The sequence below is a fragment of the Gopherus flavomarginatus genome, chromosome 3 (assembly GCF_025201925.1).
Source record: "Gopherus flavomarginatus isolate rGopFla2 chromosome 3, rGopFla2.mat.asm, whole genome shotgun sequence".
Taxonomy (NCBI): Eukaryota; Metazoa; Chordata; order Testudines; family Testudinidae; genus Gopherus; species Gopherus flavomarginatus.
The window spans coordinates 58668339-58687685 of record NC_066619.1 but is presented as its reverse complement, the minus strand read 5'-3'; the positions used below and the strand labels follow the sequence as shown (position 1 = coordinate 58687685).

The following is a 19347-nucleotide window of genomic DNA, read 5'->3' as shown; positions in this document are numbered from 1 at the left end:
CATTTAAAATAGGCCTAGCTAAAATAACCAAGAATATATTGTAGAAAACAACCCAACACTTGCAATTGGCAGAGGAGGACAAGATCATCTTTCCATTGCTGATTCATTAGAGTCTAGGGTACATGAAGTGACCAGTGCTTTTGGCTTGCTATCCACTCAGGTCATGTCATCCATTTCAAACTCCTCAATCTGCTACTACTCCATCCCCAACCCCCATTCCAAGTGATACCACTCCAATCCACAGAGAAACCCCAAACCTTTCTCTTTGACTTTATGGCTCCTCACTGAGGTAACTCGCTCCAAAATAAGGAGCTCCTTTGAACATAGACCATTTACCTGCTCTGAGCACAAGGGCCATGATATGGTCCCAAGAGATTATTTTCAACTCAATGAAATAAAAAGCATCATCTTTTTCCAATTACACTAGCAATCTAATATCACCTGAACAATGAACAAAATATATTGCTATATACATTGGCTCTGATCCTTTGTTACAGCTTAGGAGTGCAAGGCATGGTATGGAGGTAGAAAAGTGGCTTTAAGCTACACTTTTTCCTCTCTGATCCAGAACCACCAATATTCCAGGCTGGTCCACTGGCATAACCTGAAGCAGCCTGAATGGTGTTCTAATTTATGCTGGCTGCCATGCTTCAGCCAGATGTAAGGGAGTTCCAACCATCCAATCCCCTTAAAGCAGTAGAAGGGATTGAGGGAGAGGTTTAGAAGCTGCTACATCTAAGGATCACTTTATGCAAGGGTGATTCTCTCAAAGCTAACTGTGCCAGTTATGGGGCATTTTGTACCAGCAGAGAAGCAAAAAGCAGCCCTAACACAAGACCACTTTGTTTAATGGCATCTATAGGTAAACAGTGGCCAGCTCTAAAATTTTGACTTTACTTTATGACAGGAATAAGCAGTAGTACAGATTTTCCCTGTATTTCGGATGCATATAAGCTTCCTGAATGTTGAAAAGGTATCTCCAATGGAAAGAACTAAAAATAAAATTATATTGAAAAACTGAAAAATAATTCAACATTTGGATAATGAATCTAAATTTTAAAAGATATATACAATGACTTATAATCATAGACTCACAGAATATCAGGGTTGGAAGGGACCTCAGGAGGTCATGTAGTCCAACCCCCTGCTCAATGCAAAGACTTCCTACAATGCAAAGATAGCCTTAGTCTTACTAATCTATCTGGTTAAAGTTACTGTTTCATTGTTAATAACCAAACAAAAAAAAGCATTTTTTACCCAACAGCAATTATAATGTCTTAGGCAATGTATATAATATGATGATTATTTATTAAACATAATGTTTCTGCCTTTTCTATCTTTATTTTATGCTTATGTTTAAAATGTACATAAATGCTTCATATAGGTACTATAATTTTAATAGTAAAGTCTAATTTTAATAATTTTTAATAAATTTAGCCTAATTCTGCAATGTTTTGCATTCATGGTTAACTTTAAACACGTGAGTAGTACCAAGGTGTAGGATCATCATATGCTCAAAATGAAATATGGGCATAAAACATTGCAAAATCCAAGGCTTAGTGCCTAATGTAAATCACTTTAATTAGAGACCACTACAGAATGTTAAGAAAACATTTGCTAAGAAACGACACATTCCTGCAATAATTGCAACCACTGTGATCATCTGCAATTAAATAGGAGTTTAGGGCACTCAGCAGTTCAGAGATGTTCAGTATCTCATAGGATCAGACCTTAAGATACATGTTAAATATCTTTTAAACTACCGATAGAACCTAATAGAATACAGGCAATCTGAAAATTTGATAATTAAGCTAATACTAGAAGCTGGTGTGTGATCAGGAACAGTCAACACGGATTCACCAAGGACAAGTCATGCCTGACCAACCTGATTGCCTTCTATGATGAGATAACTGGCTCTGTGGATATGGGGAAAGCGATGGACATGATATATCTTGACTTTAGCAAAGCTTTTGATATGGTCTCCCACAGTATTCCTGCAAGCAAGTTAAAAAAGTATGGATTGGATGAATGGACTATAAGGTGGATAGAAAGCTGGCTAGATTGTCGGGCTCAGTGAGTAATGATCAATGGCTGGATGTCTAGTTGGCAGCCGGTATCAAGTGGAGTGCCCCAGGGCCTGTTCTGGGGCCAGTTTTGTTTAACATCTTCATTAATGATCTGGATGATGGAATGGATTGCACCCTTGGCAAGTTTGCAGATGACACTAAGCTGCCAGATGAGGTATATATGCTGGAGAGTAGGGATAAGGTCCAGAGTGACCTAGACACATTGGAGAATTGGGCTAAAAGAAATCTGACGAGGTTCAACAAAGACAAGTGCAGAGCCCTGCACTGAGGACAGAAGAATCCCATGCACTGCTACAGGCTGGGGACCGACTGGCTAACTGGCAGTTCTCCAGAAAAGGACCTGGGGATTACAGTGGATGAGAAGCTGGATATGAGTCAACAAGAAGGCTAACATCATATTGGGCTGCACTAGTAGGAGCGTTGCCAGCTGATCGAGGGAAGTGATTATTCTCCTCTATTTGGCACTGGTGAGGCCACATTTGGAGTACTGCATCCAGTTTTGGGCCCCCCACTACAGAAAGGATGTGGACAAATTGGAGAGAGTCCAGTGGAGGGTAATAAAAATGATTAGAGAGCTGGGGCACTTGACTTTTGAGGAGAGATTGAGGGAACTGGGCTTATTTAGCCTGCAGAAGAGAAGAGTGAGGGGAGGATTTGATAGCAGCCTTCAATTACCTGAAGGCAGTTCCAAAAAGGATGGAGCTAGGCTGTTCTCAGTGGTGAGAGATGACAGAACAAAGAACAATGGTCTCAAGTTGCATGCGGGAGGTCTAGGTTGGATATTAGAAAAAGCTATTTCACTTGGAGGATGGTGAAGCACTGAAAAGGGCTACCTACAGAGGTGGCAGAATCTCCATCCTTAAAGATTTTTAAGGCCTGGCTTGACAAAGCCCTGGCTGGGATGATTTAGTTGGTGTTGGTCCTGCTTTGAGGTTGAGGTCTCTCCCAACCCTAATCTTCTATGATTCTATTTTTTGGGGGAGGGGTGTAGATGAAGTATGTGGAGTGAAACTTTCCCCTTCCAATCCAAGTTTAGTGGGGCTGCAATTCAACTGCCCTGCATCCATCAGATCAGCCTGTACACCGAAACAGCAGCTACTCTCCCTCTAAGATGCTTGCACAGAGTGCTAGGGCCCTGGGATATGTGTATTGATAGATCTTCTCCTAGTAACTGCTCCATCAGTCACTTTCCTGGCTCCCAAACCCTGAACAGTATCACAACAGAGAATAAGTAGCACAAAAGGAAGCTTGCCTGGGTAGGCACATAGGGGTGGGCAGTGGCATGCAGGAGTAGGATAGAACCCCTGGCTCTCTGCAAGATCCTTGAGCAGAACAGTGACCTATATATGGAACTGTTAGAACCAACATAATCTACAGCAGCCCTTATGCTGGATGCTGTTTTAGGCCCCAACCAGTCTAAGATAGAGAGATTGAACAATGTCCATCTTCTCTCCCCCGCCCTCACCATATCATCTCATTTACACCAAATGACACAACAAAGACTCTGACTCTACATCTGCTTATAGAGATGACAAGAATTATAACAAGAATTTTGATTTCTTTCTGCTTATGAAGAATACACTAATGTATAGAATCTATATATACTGTATGGGGTTGTGTGAATGTACTGAAAGAAAAAAAGCCATTGGGCCATACTCGGGTTCCACAAAGCCTGAATAAGTGTGCTTGGTGATGGGGACCTATGGAGGGCTGAAGGGATGAAGTCCTCTTTCCTGCCCAAATCTAGCAGAAAACCAGTGCAGCTACTCCATTTCACAATCCATGGACTGCAGCAGTCTCCACCCAATGCTGAAGACTACTCAAGCTATAGTAGTTTTATCCAAGTCTATGCCTCCCCAACCTCTTCCCCCCCTATTTAGTAGCTTTGGCCATGGTCTCTTGGACATGAATCAACTGGACAATCCCCAAGGCCCCAAACGTTCCAGGCTCTGTGAGTCACCTCAGAATGGGGCTTTCAAGTGCACAGGATATGCGGTCTTCTTTCAAGGCCTGCATCCCACACAATAGTTGAATCTCAATGCTTTTGCAGTGTTTTGATCTTTGCATACTTGTGCAGTGGGCGATAGGCGGCGACAGGATTTAACTCATTGTGCTTTGAAATTCTGTTATGCAATATTCCTGTGCAAATTCCACTTGTAGCCATGTGCTCTATTTTTTCATTGTAAGTGGGTGCTTTTCCTTGTATATATTTACATTCCAGGCACAATCACATGCTGGCATTCATCCTGCAGATTCCTAGTTTGGCCCTGAGTTTCCAAGTCATCCAATACACAAACTGTTTGGAATAGAATGGTCTATAGGAAAATGGTATTAAATGTAACCTTAGATCACAATCTGATCAACTGTACCATTTCATAAGACTTTTTCCAAGGTTAAATATCAGTTTGTTTACTGGGTTTGTCTGTCTTTTTTCTACTTAGGTTTTTGGGGGGTGTTTTTTGGCAATACATTAAGTCAGTCTGGAGAAGCAACTAACATTCAACATATAGTATTCACTAATTATACTGCAAAAATTCTTTAATCATTCATTACCTGTTGTTTCAAAACTCATAGTCTGATATAGTCATTCTTAAGGGGGTGTGCAGCATCTAGTATTTGTATTGGTCTCTGGAATATTAATGTTTATCTTCATTTAAATATTTTTCATGCAATTTTTGTTTTATTTCCTCTAGGGAGATAAAGCAGGTATGTTATGTGCTCACATGAAATCAGACAAAAATCAAGCTTTCTCATGGCCTGTGCATTATATGACTTGTTTGCATTGTTTCTTATTTACAAAATTAAATAAATTTTTAAATGATTTTAAAATAGCAGTTTTGATTAATATCTCTTTTGCAAGATAATGCAAAAAAAAAAGTACAACCACCAAAAAGTAAAACTGGACTGCTACCTGCAGATAGAACTGCTGTGGTCACAAAGTTATCTGTACAAACTTAATTACAGTAATTAGTAGTTTGGTCTTTATGAATATGTTACTCCACCACTTCCGGCTGCAAATTGTACCTCTCATTTAGGACAGCATCCGCAATCTCAAACATGCAGCCTTCAATTCTGGCCTCAGTTGTACCTGTTATCAAATTCCATGAAGTCAGATGGGTGGTGTAGGTGTTGCCAGGCATAGAATTTATAGATGAGAGAAGAGTAATTAGGGTGGGGATAGTGGGAGAAGGTCTTCATTTATTTCTGCCAAGGCACTGGGGAAGAGGTTGAGGAAAGTTTTCAGTGGACAAATGGGGAATGGGAAATTTGCCAAATGGAAGCAGCAATGGAGGCAGCAATGGAAGCTCACACAAAGAGGGGGATGGCACAAGGCAGGACTGCAGTGGCTAGCACAGAACGGAGGGAGAAGAGGGGAGGTAGGCTCCTGTGAATAGGAGAGAAAGGTGAGCAATGTGGGTGTGATGCTACTGGCAGTGTCTACGCTGAAATCATGGGGTGTGATTGCAGCACATGTAGACATATACAAGCTAGCTTTCATCTAGCTAGCTCAGGTACTGGAGCAGTGAAGCTGTGTGGGCTTCAGCATGTGCTCAAGTAATTAATTACCCAGAGGCAGGCTGTACAGCATGCTTAGAAACCTATGTTGCGTTGGCTTACCTACTCCTGTTCCAAAGCTAGCTAAATAAAAGCTAGCTCACGTATGTCAACACGAGAGACACACCCAAGAAGTCGTTAGAGACAGTAGCACTCTGTGCTTTACAGAGAGGCAAAGTCAGACAACTTGGGAATGCCACTACGTCCTTCCACATGTGGCCCCCAAATGTTTATAACAGAAATGAGCTGCAAGGCAACAAATCTCAAGCAGCTGTGCTTTGCAGTGAGAAACAGATTATCCTTGACACCCTCAAAGCTATTGGCAATGAGGACAGGGTATTGTGAAAAAGCTAGAGATTTGGGAGTACATCATAAACATATGTTATAGCATTGTTTGTACATCCAAAAGTTTTGGCAATCAGTAAGATACAAGCAGATATCAACAGGTTCTGCACTGATGTTACATTCAGTTTCACAGCTGAAATAGGGATCAAACAAGGTAAGGGTGAGTAGTATCATTCCTAACAGTGGCAAAAGTAGTAATAGATAGGCTTTAGAAGGATGGCAAGTTATCAGGAATATAAATAATTAAGTAAATAAATAAATAAATAAATAAATAAAATTAGCCGATATACAAATAACATGGTAGTTGATGAAAAATGTATATTGTAAAGGATAATTTAGTTAGAATATCTGAAACACTTCTCTTCATTATCAGCCAGATCACTTAGACAGAGTTAAGTACATGGATTCCCCCTCCTTGCATGGATGAGATAGAGGTAACAGAGATATTTCCACAGCACCATTTTTTTCCTAGCCTAGACCTGACTATCAGGAATCAGGGCCTGCAGCAGAGCCAGTCTCCGAGATTTCTACAAGGTATGCTGGCATGTAGTTGGCTACAGCACCTGACTCATGGGAAGAAACCAGCAGACGAGCTCTTAGGCACAGAAGCAGTTTGCTGGCTGCTCAAATTTTGCCCATGGGCTGTCATTGCTCCTGCCTTGTTCCAGTTCTGTCACTGTCTTGTTCCAGACTTGAGCCCAGCCCTGCCTCAGAGCCAGTCTTGCCTCTCTCCAGGTAACTAGGCCCTGACTCTCAGCTGCGATTCCTGACTTTGGCTCTGACATCTGGCCTCCTGTTCCTGGCTACTGACTCCTGCTCCAGCCACTAGGCATGACTGCCCATGACCCGGTCTCTGACACTGACAGAGCTCCCTCCATAACATGTAAGCTATCTGTTATTTAGGTTTGGGTCTTGTCCTTAAAGGTCCATAACCCCAAAGTGCTTCAGGTTTATGCTAAATCTCATAGTATAGTGCTGCCACTGAGAGCTTCATTTGCATAGACTACCTACTCATTATTTCTGTAGAAAAAATTGGGAAGTCACCATAACTATACATGAAATTAGATTTAGAAGGGCAGTAAGCTCTCGGCGAGACTCAGAAAAGGTCTTAGAAATGAGCTTTTGGCCACAAGGTAAGAGCCAGGTCTCTGCTCCAGGGTCTGCCTGAGTGCTCTTGGCTCCCCTCCTGTGGGACTTCACAGCAAGAGGCAATGCAGAGTGAGAACTTTGCTGTAAGAGCCATCACAGAGAATTTCATGGCGAGAGACAGTGCAGAAGACAACAACAGAGCTTAATGACTTTGGAGAGGCCCAGTCTACCCAGCTCCTTAATAAATTTTAACCACTAAACTGGGTTAGGTGACAGTGCCTACAGACAGGACCAGGCAAGGAGCTCCCTTGGGCAGGAAAACAGACCTGCAAAAACATCCTTGGGATACTACTACTTTTTGATCCAAGCTATGGTGGGGTTAGGTGGATGAGTGAGATGGTATGACCAAGGGATTATTGTCTGTGTGACATGCTAAGTGGCAAGTGGGAAGGGAGTTAGACTGCTAGTTAAGGAAGAAGATAGGTAGTTTACTCTTTACTTGCATATATATTCTGTTGCTGTGTTTACTCAATATTATGACTTTGTTCTCTTCACCCTAATAAAGATTTCCTTGTTTTTATACAGCCTCAGAATGCTTGCAAGTGGGGAAGGGTATCACAGAGGGTGTGTTCAGTTTTCCCCAGTGTCTGGGTGGGTGCTCTAATGGGTTTGGTTTCTCAAGACATACTGAATCCAGCTCTTTTTGCTACTGTTAACCATCTGGCAGAAAGGTTACATTTTGGAATCAACCCCAAGAGAGATGAAAACACTATCGCCTCAAAGAATTAACAGTGGAAAAATAGGTACACTTCAATTTAACTGGTAAAATGGCAGCAGTGCTGGGGTTGCATAACTGGGGATATCTACATTTTTAAGTGCAATATTAACTTTCAGTTTCCAAGCTAAACGTGTGTTCAGAAATCGTCAATTTTTTTTAAATATCTCCCTCCTACCCCCTGCAAATAACTGGTAGATATTTACAACCATTTACTGGTAGATATTTTCTGGTAGATATTTACAACCATAACCAGATTAATTTGTTTTTGGTTGGGGGATGCAGGAGGATGAAGGGAAAGGGAGAATTTCCTTAGGTTGTGATGTGTTTATTTTCAAGATCAAATATTGTTTAGTGGCAGGATTCCCTGTAGAACTTCGGGGTCACAAAAGGACAATGGTAAAGCTTTCCAGCTCTGCAGGACAGAACCCCAGCCTCATTATGTGACTTCGTCCCTTCTACTCCCCAGTCCATATTCCCTATTTCCTCTTTTGGCTCTCCCTCCTGCTCACTCCCAGATTGTCCAATGCGCCTCTTTCCCTCTCAGGAATCTCAGACAACTTCTCCTGCTTCCATGTGACTCCCTGCCACCATGGTCATCCACATTAGGCTCCTGTATGCCTCTTAAAATTCACAGTGCAGCATTAAGAATTCTGTTAGATCTAGAGGAACTAATTCTTCCAGCACCCTCCAAAACTAGTCAAACCCTAAGAATAAATAAACAATTCTATCAAATCATGGATTAGAGACAAGGGGCATGAGGTAGTATCTTTTATTGGCCCAACTTATGCTAGTGAGAAGGACAAGCTTTTAAGCTTACACAGACCTAAAGAAGAGCTCTCTGAGAGCTCAAAAGCTTGTCTCACCAACAGAAGTTGGTCCAATAAAAGAAATTAGCTCATCCGCGTTGTCTTTCTAATATCCTGGGACCAACACAACAACAAGGCATAGAAATCGTGAATTGTAAGAAATCTTACAAGTATTTTTCATCTTATCTTAAAGAAAAATGTTGAACAATTCCATCTCTAACTAAGGTTATTTTAAAAAAGCAATTTAAGAAGAAAAATCACAAATAAATGACAATCTAAGAAGAAACTTATTTCCGCTCAAATTTAACTTAAGAGTTTAACACAGTGGGCCCACCTCTTCCTGGTGAACCTCCACTGAAGTACCTCAATGGAGTTATATCAGGATGAATGTAGCCCAATGGTTTAAGTGACTATAATTACTATTATTGGTAAGACTAAGTGAACGATGCTGCTGCAATATGAGTGTCTCTCTCCTAAAGGTTGCTCCTTTACCTTTTCAAAGAGGAATTTTACTGATTAGGAGGAATGTACTGATAGAACAGGGGTCCCCAATCTCGTTCATATTTGGAACCACTTATCAAAATACGTACATCTTCTTCTGAACTAGCTCCACTCCCAGCCCCCACAATATAAATCCCACATCTTTACATCTGTCACAGAGTGTGGGGGGACACAAGGCCCTATACCCCTGGCTTCCTGCGATTCACCATGACTCTCAGCCAGCCAGTAAAGCAGAAGGTTTATTTAGATGACAGGAACACAGTCCAAAACAGGTCTTGCAGGAACGGACAACAGAATCCTCCCCAATTAGGTCCATCTTGGGATCCCAGGGGCACCACAGCCCCATTGGGGAATCAGAGTCCCGTCTGGGCTTCCCTCCATTCCCCAGCCACCTCCTGAAACCTCTTTCCCTCTCCCCAGTGTCTCCTTCCTCAGCCTTTGTTCAGCTTCCCAGGCAGAGGTGTCACCTGGCCTCTAACCCCTTCCTGGATTCTCATGTTACATGCTCAGGTATCTTCCCTTAAGGCCAGTCTCCCATCCCCCAATGCAGACCGTCCTCCCAGGCCAACACTTCCCACTCAGCATTCAAAAACCACATTAAGAACAGTCCCAGTTCGTCACAACATCCTGTACATATATAGATTTGTTACATGAAATAATAACATCAGGACAATGTTAAGGAAACAAATGAAAATAAACTCATCGGTACAAACTAATGATTCAAGAAACAATGTGTTTCAGAGACTCTGGAATAGCGCTATTATACATCAGCCTGGATGGCAAAAAAACAAGTATTAGAAAGATCTTGGTGTATATATCTTTCAACTGAGATGCACTAACTTAACTCCCATAAACTTGACCTGCTACATGCAGAAACATCACTGCTCAAAGACTTGCAGAGGCTCCATTATTACAATAGCAGAAGGCTACCTGGAAGAATTCTGTTGATCACAGTTTGAGAACCATCGTCCAAGACAATGAATTATTCTTTTCAACCATGAACTGGTACAGTGTTGGCAGTGCAAGTTTAATCAGCAACTCTGGTGAAAAGATTTGACTGCCACCTACAGTTTGCCATAGTTAATGTATCTCAATTGAAATATATACAAAGAAAGATCACTGGAATCCTAATTTCAACATCTGAGGTAATGTATTGCCACAATCCCAAAATATATTCTTTCCTGAATCATCAGTTTTGTTCCACGATAACTAGAATACTATATCTAGGTATGAATGCAAGATACCCAAAATATGAATGCATATACTTGAATAGTTAGTGGCAATTTCATTTTAGAGAGTTACATCTGAAACTGGATTATAGAGGATACCATTATGTAAAAATATAAAATCCTTTTACCGTTAATCTAAATCTTTCCTAAACATATGTGACCACAACACAAGCAACCTAAGACACTTCACCCTTGTCTCAAAGCCTGCACTCAGATACATAGTCTGAGATATGCTAGCCACTTACAGCTTTTTTCTATCCAGTTGGCATGATGCAAGCTTTACTAGCTGCTGTCCCAAATGCCTCTGTTGGTTAATATTTCAAGGTTAAAAGGATAAAAATACCAATGTTCTGATAAATGTTCAATATAAATACAAGGAAAATTTTAGCATTGACTTTTTACACAATAACTGCTCAAATATTCATTTGTTTCTTAAAATGAGCTCCCATCATACAGGTTCATTAGTCAGCAAAAATCAAAGGTCTGGGATACCTATAAACTTCCAATGATATGTATACCATTTAAATATTTGTAGCTTATGTTACATCGCTCATTAGTTCTCACTTAGCTAAGGTATACAGATATAGCTTTTAAAAATCTTTCCTCATAACTCTGTTCCCCCACAACCTGGGCCAGTCCTACCCAACAGGCAGACCATGTGTCTGCTTATGGCAGCACAATTGAGTGGGTGTCAATATCCTTTCAGCTGCTCAACAGCTGAGAAATTCAGCTGGCTTCTACTCATCAGCTCCCTCCCTCTTTCCAAGTGCTCTGGAAAGCCACTTTTTCCTTCTGAATGGCTGCTCTCCAGCTGGCCCCTGCTTCCTGCCTAAGCAGTAGCTAAATGGTTGAGCAGCTGCCCCTGCAGAGCAGGCCTTTCTTCTAATGCTTACACCCCACCCTTACTGGCAGCTTTACAGTTGATCACTCCCACCCACACAGAGCCTCCAACACAGCAGAAGGGGCGAGGAGACCTGGAGACCCCATTATGGGTTGAGGGAGTAAATAGGGAAAGGAGCTAGATACTTGTTAAATACATTTTAAAAAATTCCTGGATTTTCACATTTTAAAAATGACTCAAATTAGATAGTGAGGTTCACAGAATGGTAGCATATGCGAAGGAGAGAAACAACCACATATAGAAGTTCTTATGAAGCAGCAAAGTGCTTCAGCTGGCCCATCGTTTTTCTGGCTCTTCTTTGTATTCCCTTAACTTCAAAGTTCTTCTGAAGTGCTGCCAAAAAACTGACTACAATATTCCAGGCACCGCAAAAGTTTGAACACAAACTATTACCTCCCTACTCCACAAAGTTATGCCTTTACATTGACAGCCCTGGACAGCCATGGTCCTGCAAACCTTCTAATTTGCCATCCACTATCTTCTGTAAGTCTTTCCCTCATCATTGCTTCCCACCTTTCACTCTCCCACTGGGTATATGTGTTTCATGTTATTTTTTCCTGTATGTATTAACTTGCCTGTTCTGAAGCTGATTCCAGTTACATGGAGAAAGACCAAAAAAAATGAAGAAAGAGAAGAAAACAAAGGCAGTTCACAACCTCATCTCCCTCCCCAAAATGCTTAAATACATTAGAAGACACCAAAACGTGAGAGAAGTTGAACTAAATCACAAGTACTGTCCATTGGCTGCAGACTTTCTGCTAGGAAGAGGAATATACGGGTCTTAACTTCTGAGATCTTTGTTAGCATAAGACCTGCCTCTGATCTTTATCCAGAGGAAAAGCTCAAAAGTAGAGCTGGTCAGGAATTTTCTGAAACATTTTTCAATAGAAAATGCAGATTTCTATAAACTGAAACCATCTGCAGAAAACGGACAGTTTCAACAAATCTTCCAATTAAAAAAGAAAAAAGATTTTTTTCCCCCAGAATTGTGTAAACATCACATGTTGACACTTTCCAACCAAAGTTGCATTTTGTGGATCAAAATGACTATGTTTCAAAATTTTAGTTAACTTTTATTTAAAACAATTATAGTAAAAGGTCACAAGAGCATATGAACACAAGAATGGCCATACTGGATGAGATCAATGGTCTCTCTAGCCCAAATCCTCTCTTCTGACAGTGGCTGGTAACATATGCTTCAGAGAGAATGAAGAAAAGAGGGCAATGTATCGAGTGACCTACTCCATCATCCAGAAATCAGAGGTTTGGGAACACCCAGAGCATGTGGTTGCATTCATGATCATCTTGGCTAATAGCCATTGATGGACCTATCGTTCATGAACTTATCTAATGCTTTTCTAAAACCAGTTATATTTTTGGCCTTCACAACATCCTCTGGCAATGAGTTCCACAGGTTGACTGCGTGAAGTAGTGCTTCCTGATGGTTGCTTGAAACATTGGTTTCATTGGCTGACCCCTGCTTATGTTATGGGAGGGGTAAATAAACACTTCCTTATTCACTTTCTCCACACCATTCATGATTTTAAAGACCTCAGTCATATCCTCCCTTAGTCATCTCTTTTCTAAACTGAATAGTATCAGTATTTTTAATCTCTCCTCATATGGAAGCTGTTTCATAACCCTATTCAGTTTTGTTGTCCTTCTCTGTACTTTTGCCAATCCTAATATATCTTTTTTGAGATGGGGCAACCACAATTGCAGGCAGTATTCAAGGTGTGGGCGTACCACGCATTTATATAATGGCATGATGATATTTTGTTTCTTACTATCTATTCCTTTCCAAATGGTTTTGACTGCTGCACATTAAGCAGAGAACTAGCCACAATTACTCCAATATCTTTCTTGAGTGGCAATAGCTAATTTAGTTGAGATTATGTTTTCCAATGTGCATTGCTTTGCATTTATCAACATTGGATTTCATCTTGCCCAGACATCCAGTTTTGTAGATTCTCTTATAACTCTTCACAGTCAGCTTTGGACTTAACTATCCTGAATAATTTTGTATCATCTGCAAGCTTTGCCACCTCACTGTTTATGAATATGTTAAACGGCACTGGTCCCTATACTAATCGTTGGGGGACCTCACTATTTACCTATCTCCACTGTGAAAACTGAACATTTATTTCTACCCTTTGTTTCCTGCCATTAATCAGTTACTGATCCATAACAGGCCAAAACAAACGAAATCTTTCAAAATTTTGAAAATGAAATGTTCCTGTTGACTTGATACAAAAACATTTTTGAATTATTATTCTGTACAAATGTGAGACTGATTTGTTGTCCTGATTTAGGACAGATTTTTTTTTTTAAATTTCTTGCCATTTCCCATCCAGCTCTCCCCATTAATGACAGACAAGTGGAGACATTTTGACGAAACATCAGCAATTATCATCTGACATATAGTACAGATTGTACACAGCACATAACAAATGTGGTATGTCAATATGTCACAGCAAGATAAAAAATACAAAACTTGAGATAGAACTTTCTAAAAAGGACAGAGCAAAAAAGAAAAAATAATGCAGCAACTTTTTAACTGAAATAATTCTGTCAAGAATGAAAGAATGAACAAAAGAAAGAACGAAAGAAAGAAGTTTGCCAAGGCTCTCCAACAGAGGTTTTGGAGGCAATGAGTGGGTCAGAATACCAAAAATCTGTTGTTAAGTACTGGATATAACCATACTTGAGTATTCCTGCTATATTGTCTTTTGACACAAGAAATCTCGATTTGTCTGCTAACGGCATCTGAATAGTGTCTGCAATCTAAAGTTGCAAAAATTATGTCCTATGCAAATACTGCTGCCAAAGTCAGTGTGGTTGGTGAACATAGCCAAGTAAACTCTAATTATGGAAGATGGGTTTCTAAAGATATTGTATGAAAATAGCTAAGCCAAATCAGAGAGTCAAGACAGGTCACAGACATAGTACAAACAGCATTATCAGGCTCAACACAATCTGGGGCTTCAGGTGACATGACTTCTTTCACAAGTGCCTCTGATTTGTTTTCTGGGAAACTCAGTATGGAATCTAGCCCTTAATGCCTCAACTATGGAACGTAATCACAAAAGTTGTACTAATTCGCTTAATAAGAGCTCTCTTTGCTAGGCCAAACTGTTAAAGTATTTATTGCCCAGCTGAAGCACCTGTTTGTTTTTTTTTATTTTAATTGCTCTTTCTTCTGTTTAATATGAAGGAATATGGAGCTGCTGAACTAGGCACTCTTAAAAGCAAAAGCCTGCCAACAGGCAACTAGAGAGATATATGTGGAAGTACTGTTTGGAAAAATCCACCAAAAAGTAGACACACAAGATAGTCAAGCAATATCCTTTATTGGACCAACTTCTGTAAAAAGAAGATAGCTATTAATAGAAATTGGTCCAATAAAAGTTTAAAACCTTTTATTAAGGCAAAGTTACAATAAAACATTAATGTATTATATTACATGTAACTTATTCAGGATCATGTTAATATTTGAAGAACCTGGCTAAAGATTCTGGTTTGCTGGCTAGGGGGGCCTGCCTCCTGTGAGTACACTAGAAAGAGTGTCCACATTTCCAAATACCTGTTTGCTTTTTGATGCTTCTCTTGTGTACATACTTGCTGGGAAACCTTTTCCATTACAAAGACAGTCCATATTTTACTATACTACAATTCCATAGGAGGAGGAGGAGGAGGGATCACATTTGTTCAATAATTTTGTGCAATACAGAATCTAGTTGCTAACAATAAAGAAATTAATTGATCATTCTGTTTAAAATGTATATCCTTTACAGGGGCATTAGGTAAGCAGGTGAGGGGTTAACAATAGACCATCCAAACACTGAGTAAAACTCAAACAATACTAGAAACCAAATATAGCTAAGCAATAGCAATTGTTGGGTTAAAAAGAAATATAGGTCACCAAAAATAAAACATCCTCATTCATCCAGACCACCTTAGTGACTTTGGACAAATTTTCTAAATTCATGTCACCAGGGCCCTCTCCCTTGATACTTTAATCAATCATCAGAAATTTATCTCTACAAAATATCAAAGTGATTATTTGTTGTGGGTATTCAAATTAGGACAGCTGTTCCCGTGTATTGATTTGAAATCATAACAAGACATATGTAATAATCTTAATAATAAATAAGATCCCATATTCTCAATATTCTGCATTCTTACCCTTCCATAATTACAGCTTCCTACAAGTTAGTGCGAGAGGAATATACATTTTTATATATACACACACACACACACACATTTGTTCTTTTCCCGTGTTCTTTCTGTCTCCTCTCCATTAATTTATTTCAATAAACTATGTTGTGAGCACAGATACTGTTTCATCTCAGCTTGTATTTTATGTTCCCACTTTCCCACCAAAAACTCTACTATACCAGGTGGAGAATAGATACTCCAATGATCTTTTAGTTGTATTGCTTAACGTTGCTTGGAAGCGTATAATTTTGACTGAAAAGGGGGTGCAGAAGCTCACAGTGAAGGGAGGGGAGGATGAGGAGGGGGAATGAGGGGAGCTACTGAGACCTGGAGGAAGGGTGGGGCTCCCCCTCAGAATCCTGCTCTTGCCTCTGCCCCCACCATGGGCATGTGCAATTTTATGAAGAGGCAGAGCCCACACAGCATTTTCCAATGTGGGGGTGTTAGCCCCCACTGAACTTCTGGTTCCATCACCTCTAATTTTTCACTTAATTATCAATATATTTTATTTATAAGTCATATAACACAATTTCTGATTACACACACACACGGTATCTTGTGCTCTAGTCTGTCTCTTTCTCATTCTCTCAAAAAAAAAAATGTCTCCTGCTTTGCTCAGGAGCAACTATGGGGAGATGGGAGAAGAAAGAATGTCTGTACTTAATCAAAATTCAGAGACTTCATAGGTTTTTTTCCCCCTACCTGAGAACCCAAACAGGCAACCATCATATGAGTAAGAAGTTTAGCTGCAAACATGGAACACCTGGCACAGAAAAGATGTGAAAGAATAGCCAAAGTGAAACCTGTGGGAACAGAAAAAAACAGGATCATTCTAAGAATCACAGACAAACATCATGTCGGATGGCAAAGTGGTTTTGGAACTATTAAATAACTAAGGCCTTGATCCTGTAAAGAACTTATAAATGTGCTTAACTTTTAGTTCCCATTGGGAATACTCAATTGCACTTACAATTAAGCATGTGCTTAAGTTTTCACAAGTTACGGGCCTAATGCACAATGTAGGGCATTTCTGTGCTTGCAATATTTTCACTTTGTTTTTGTTTCATTTCTTTAGTATCTGGAATGTTAGAACTAACCAATAGACACAGATGCAGCAAAGGGGAATTTTCAATGTTGAAATGAATGAACAGTGCTCCGTAAAGTGCAGCATTGCTTTATGACAAACAACTGTACTAATCCTAATTCTGAATCCCAATTTCCATCTGTATTGTGTATGGACCTTTTATTCATCAGTACTGTCGTAACATTTTTCCCAGATATGGATCTTAGCGTCCAAAATATGGGTGTTAGCATGAAAACCTCCAAGCTTAGTTACCAGCTTGGACCTGGTAAAGCTGCCACCAGCCAGGAATCTATACAGTGCCTGGTGCACTGTGGTCTCCCCAAAACCTTCCCTGGGGGACCCCCAGACTCAGATTCCTTGCATCTCACAACAAAGGGGAATAAACCATTTCCCTTCCCTCCTCCGGGTGTTCCCTCCCTGGGTTCCTGGAGAGATATACAGAAGCAAGCTCCGTGAATCTAAACAGAGGGACTCCACCCTCCCTGTTTCCAGTCCCGGAAACACAAGTACTTCCCCCCTCACCCAGAGGGTATGCAAAGTCAGGCTTAGTAAATCTAACACAAAGAGATTTTCCCCCTGACTTCTTCCTCCTACCAATTCCCTGGTGAGCTGCAGACTCAATTCCCTGGAGTCCCCACTAAAGAAAAACTCCAACAGGTCTTAAAAAGAAAGCTTTATAAAAGAAAGAAAAATACATAAAAATGGTCTCTCTGTATTAAGGTGACAAATACAGGGTCATTTGCTTAAAAGAAAAAAATGAATAAACAGCCTTATCCAAAATGAATACAATTTAACACATTCCAGCAACTATACACATGCAAATACAAAAGAAAACAATATAAACCTTATTGTCTTACTATCTTTGTACTTACAACTTGGAAACAGAAGATTAGAAAGCTGGAGATAGAAAAATCCTTCTCATAGCTGAGAGGGCACAGACACAAGACAAAGACAAAGAACTCACACACAAACTTCCCTCCACCCAGATTTGAAAAAGTCTTGTTTCCTGATTGGTCCTCTGGTCAGGTGTTTCAGGTTACTGGTGTTACCCCTTTACAGGTAAAAGAACATTAACCCTTAGCTATCTGTTTATGACAAGTACTAAAATAGGGTGACAGAATTCTTCTCTTGACCCACCGTTAGTTGGTGCTACGGTCTGCTGACATACTGCAGCTGGTGTGGCTCATTAACTCCACCTTGGATATGAGGACGGTGAAAGTGGTTTTCAGAGGACAGAAGGAACAAAGATAGGGCTTTCCTCCATGATCTATTCTAGGAACAAGCAAGCTCAGGGAGGAACCTTAGGCTGAAGCTCACATTGTATTATTATAACTGAGTTCCCAGTAAAGCCACTCCCCAGGAAGAGGGCAAGTTCGGATGTTAACCCAGGATGTGTGTGCTCTGTTGAAGACAGGGTGGGGACTCAGTTCACTCACAGGTATACATTCTGAAAGCATGAAGTGGTGATTTAGGGCACAAATACTCAGCTGTGAATTACTGCATCACTAGCTAGTGATATCTACAATAGTAGTGATGAGCTTAAAAGAAAACATTATAGGTCTGAGAGCCAATCTTGGAGTCAGACAGGGTATTCCTTCAATATTCATCTTTTTTTAATATCTGTTACTTCATTCTTAAGTAGGAAGAAAAGATTTGCTGTGAAAATTCCTTACAAATCCTAAATCTAGAGCTGCTGGTTGATCGCCTGTTTACCAGACATAAGTCTGAGTTTCACCCAAATTAACCTACTGAAGTCCATTCAACAGAAGCAACTTCATAGAGTAAGGGAGGCAATTATAACATTTCAAGTGATTTTGAGAATATTCTTTTATCAGAATGCAAGATTTGAACTAAATTAATTCTGTGTAACAATATTTATTTAAATGTTTAATTGCCAGGTGACTTCCTCTTCATTTTCTGGCAGGTAGAGAAATAAAATATATAGTTTTGTCTGTCCTTACACTCAGAATGGGAGAAGAGATGCGTACAACACATCTTTAAGGATTCAACACATGCTTTTTTGAGGAATGGGAAGAAGGGAGTTTAGTTTTCATATTCTTAATTGGTCGACTGTAAAAAATTTCCTGAGGTAAATTATATCTTAAAACCCCATCTCTATAAGGGATGATTTAAAGTATCCTAAGAGGGCATGACTTCATCAGAACAAGAGGACTGCCTGTAAATTTGGTTCTGAAATTTCAAACAGGGGGCATCCTTCAAGCCCACACAAACTTCCTTTTACAAGATCACTGCATTCGATATTTTTCACAGAATAGTAGATTCTTTTGCTGTATTTATTATATTCAATTTCCATTGATGTCAATAGTAATTGAGAGTTCTTGAAGCATCTGGCTGTAATTACACCAAAATGTTCTTTGTGCAATGAAGCTTTCCTGTTCTCACTTAAGCTGTGAGAAGGTACAACATTTTCAGCAAAGTGCTGTTAAAGGCTTATAAAAGTTACATGTATGGAAATGGAGTTTCACTCTATCATCAGAACTCACAGAATACAAGTACCAGACTTACTCTCTCATATGGATTACTGGTGGTAACACAATGAACTGACTGACAACTTTTGAAGACAAAAGAGTATGGCAGTCCTAATGGTGGCACATTTGGAAGCTCTGCCTCTTGAATCCAAGTCCAGCAGCGGACTGGAATTATTGTGCAGACATTGAAGAAAGAAGACCTTAGACAGTCATTCTGAGACAGATGCAGTGCTACCGCATGCCCAGTACTTCGCAGCTCAACTTC

General features: G+C 40.1%; 1 protein-coding gene across 3 annotated transcripts in view; it reads right to left on the bottom strand.

Moving 5' to 3' along the window:
* Positions 1–19347, bottom strand: part of ADGRV1 (adhesion G protein-coupled receptor V1) — a 447886-nt gene that overhangs the window by 227030 nt on the left and 201509 nt on the right. For all 3 annotated transcript variants that reach the window (XM_050943853.1, XM_050943852.1, XM_050943851.1), the window contains one exon: positions 16212–16312. In XM_050943853.1, coding sequence (XP_050799810.1) covers positions 16212–16312 — 101 coding nt within the window. The remainder of the gene's footprint in view (positions 1–16211; positions 16313–19347) is intronic.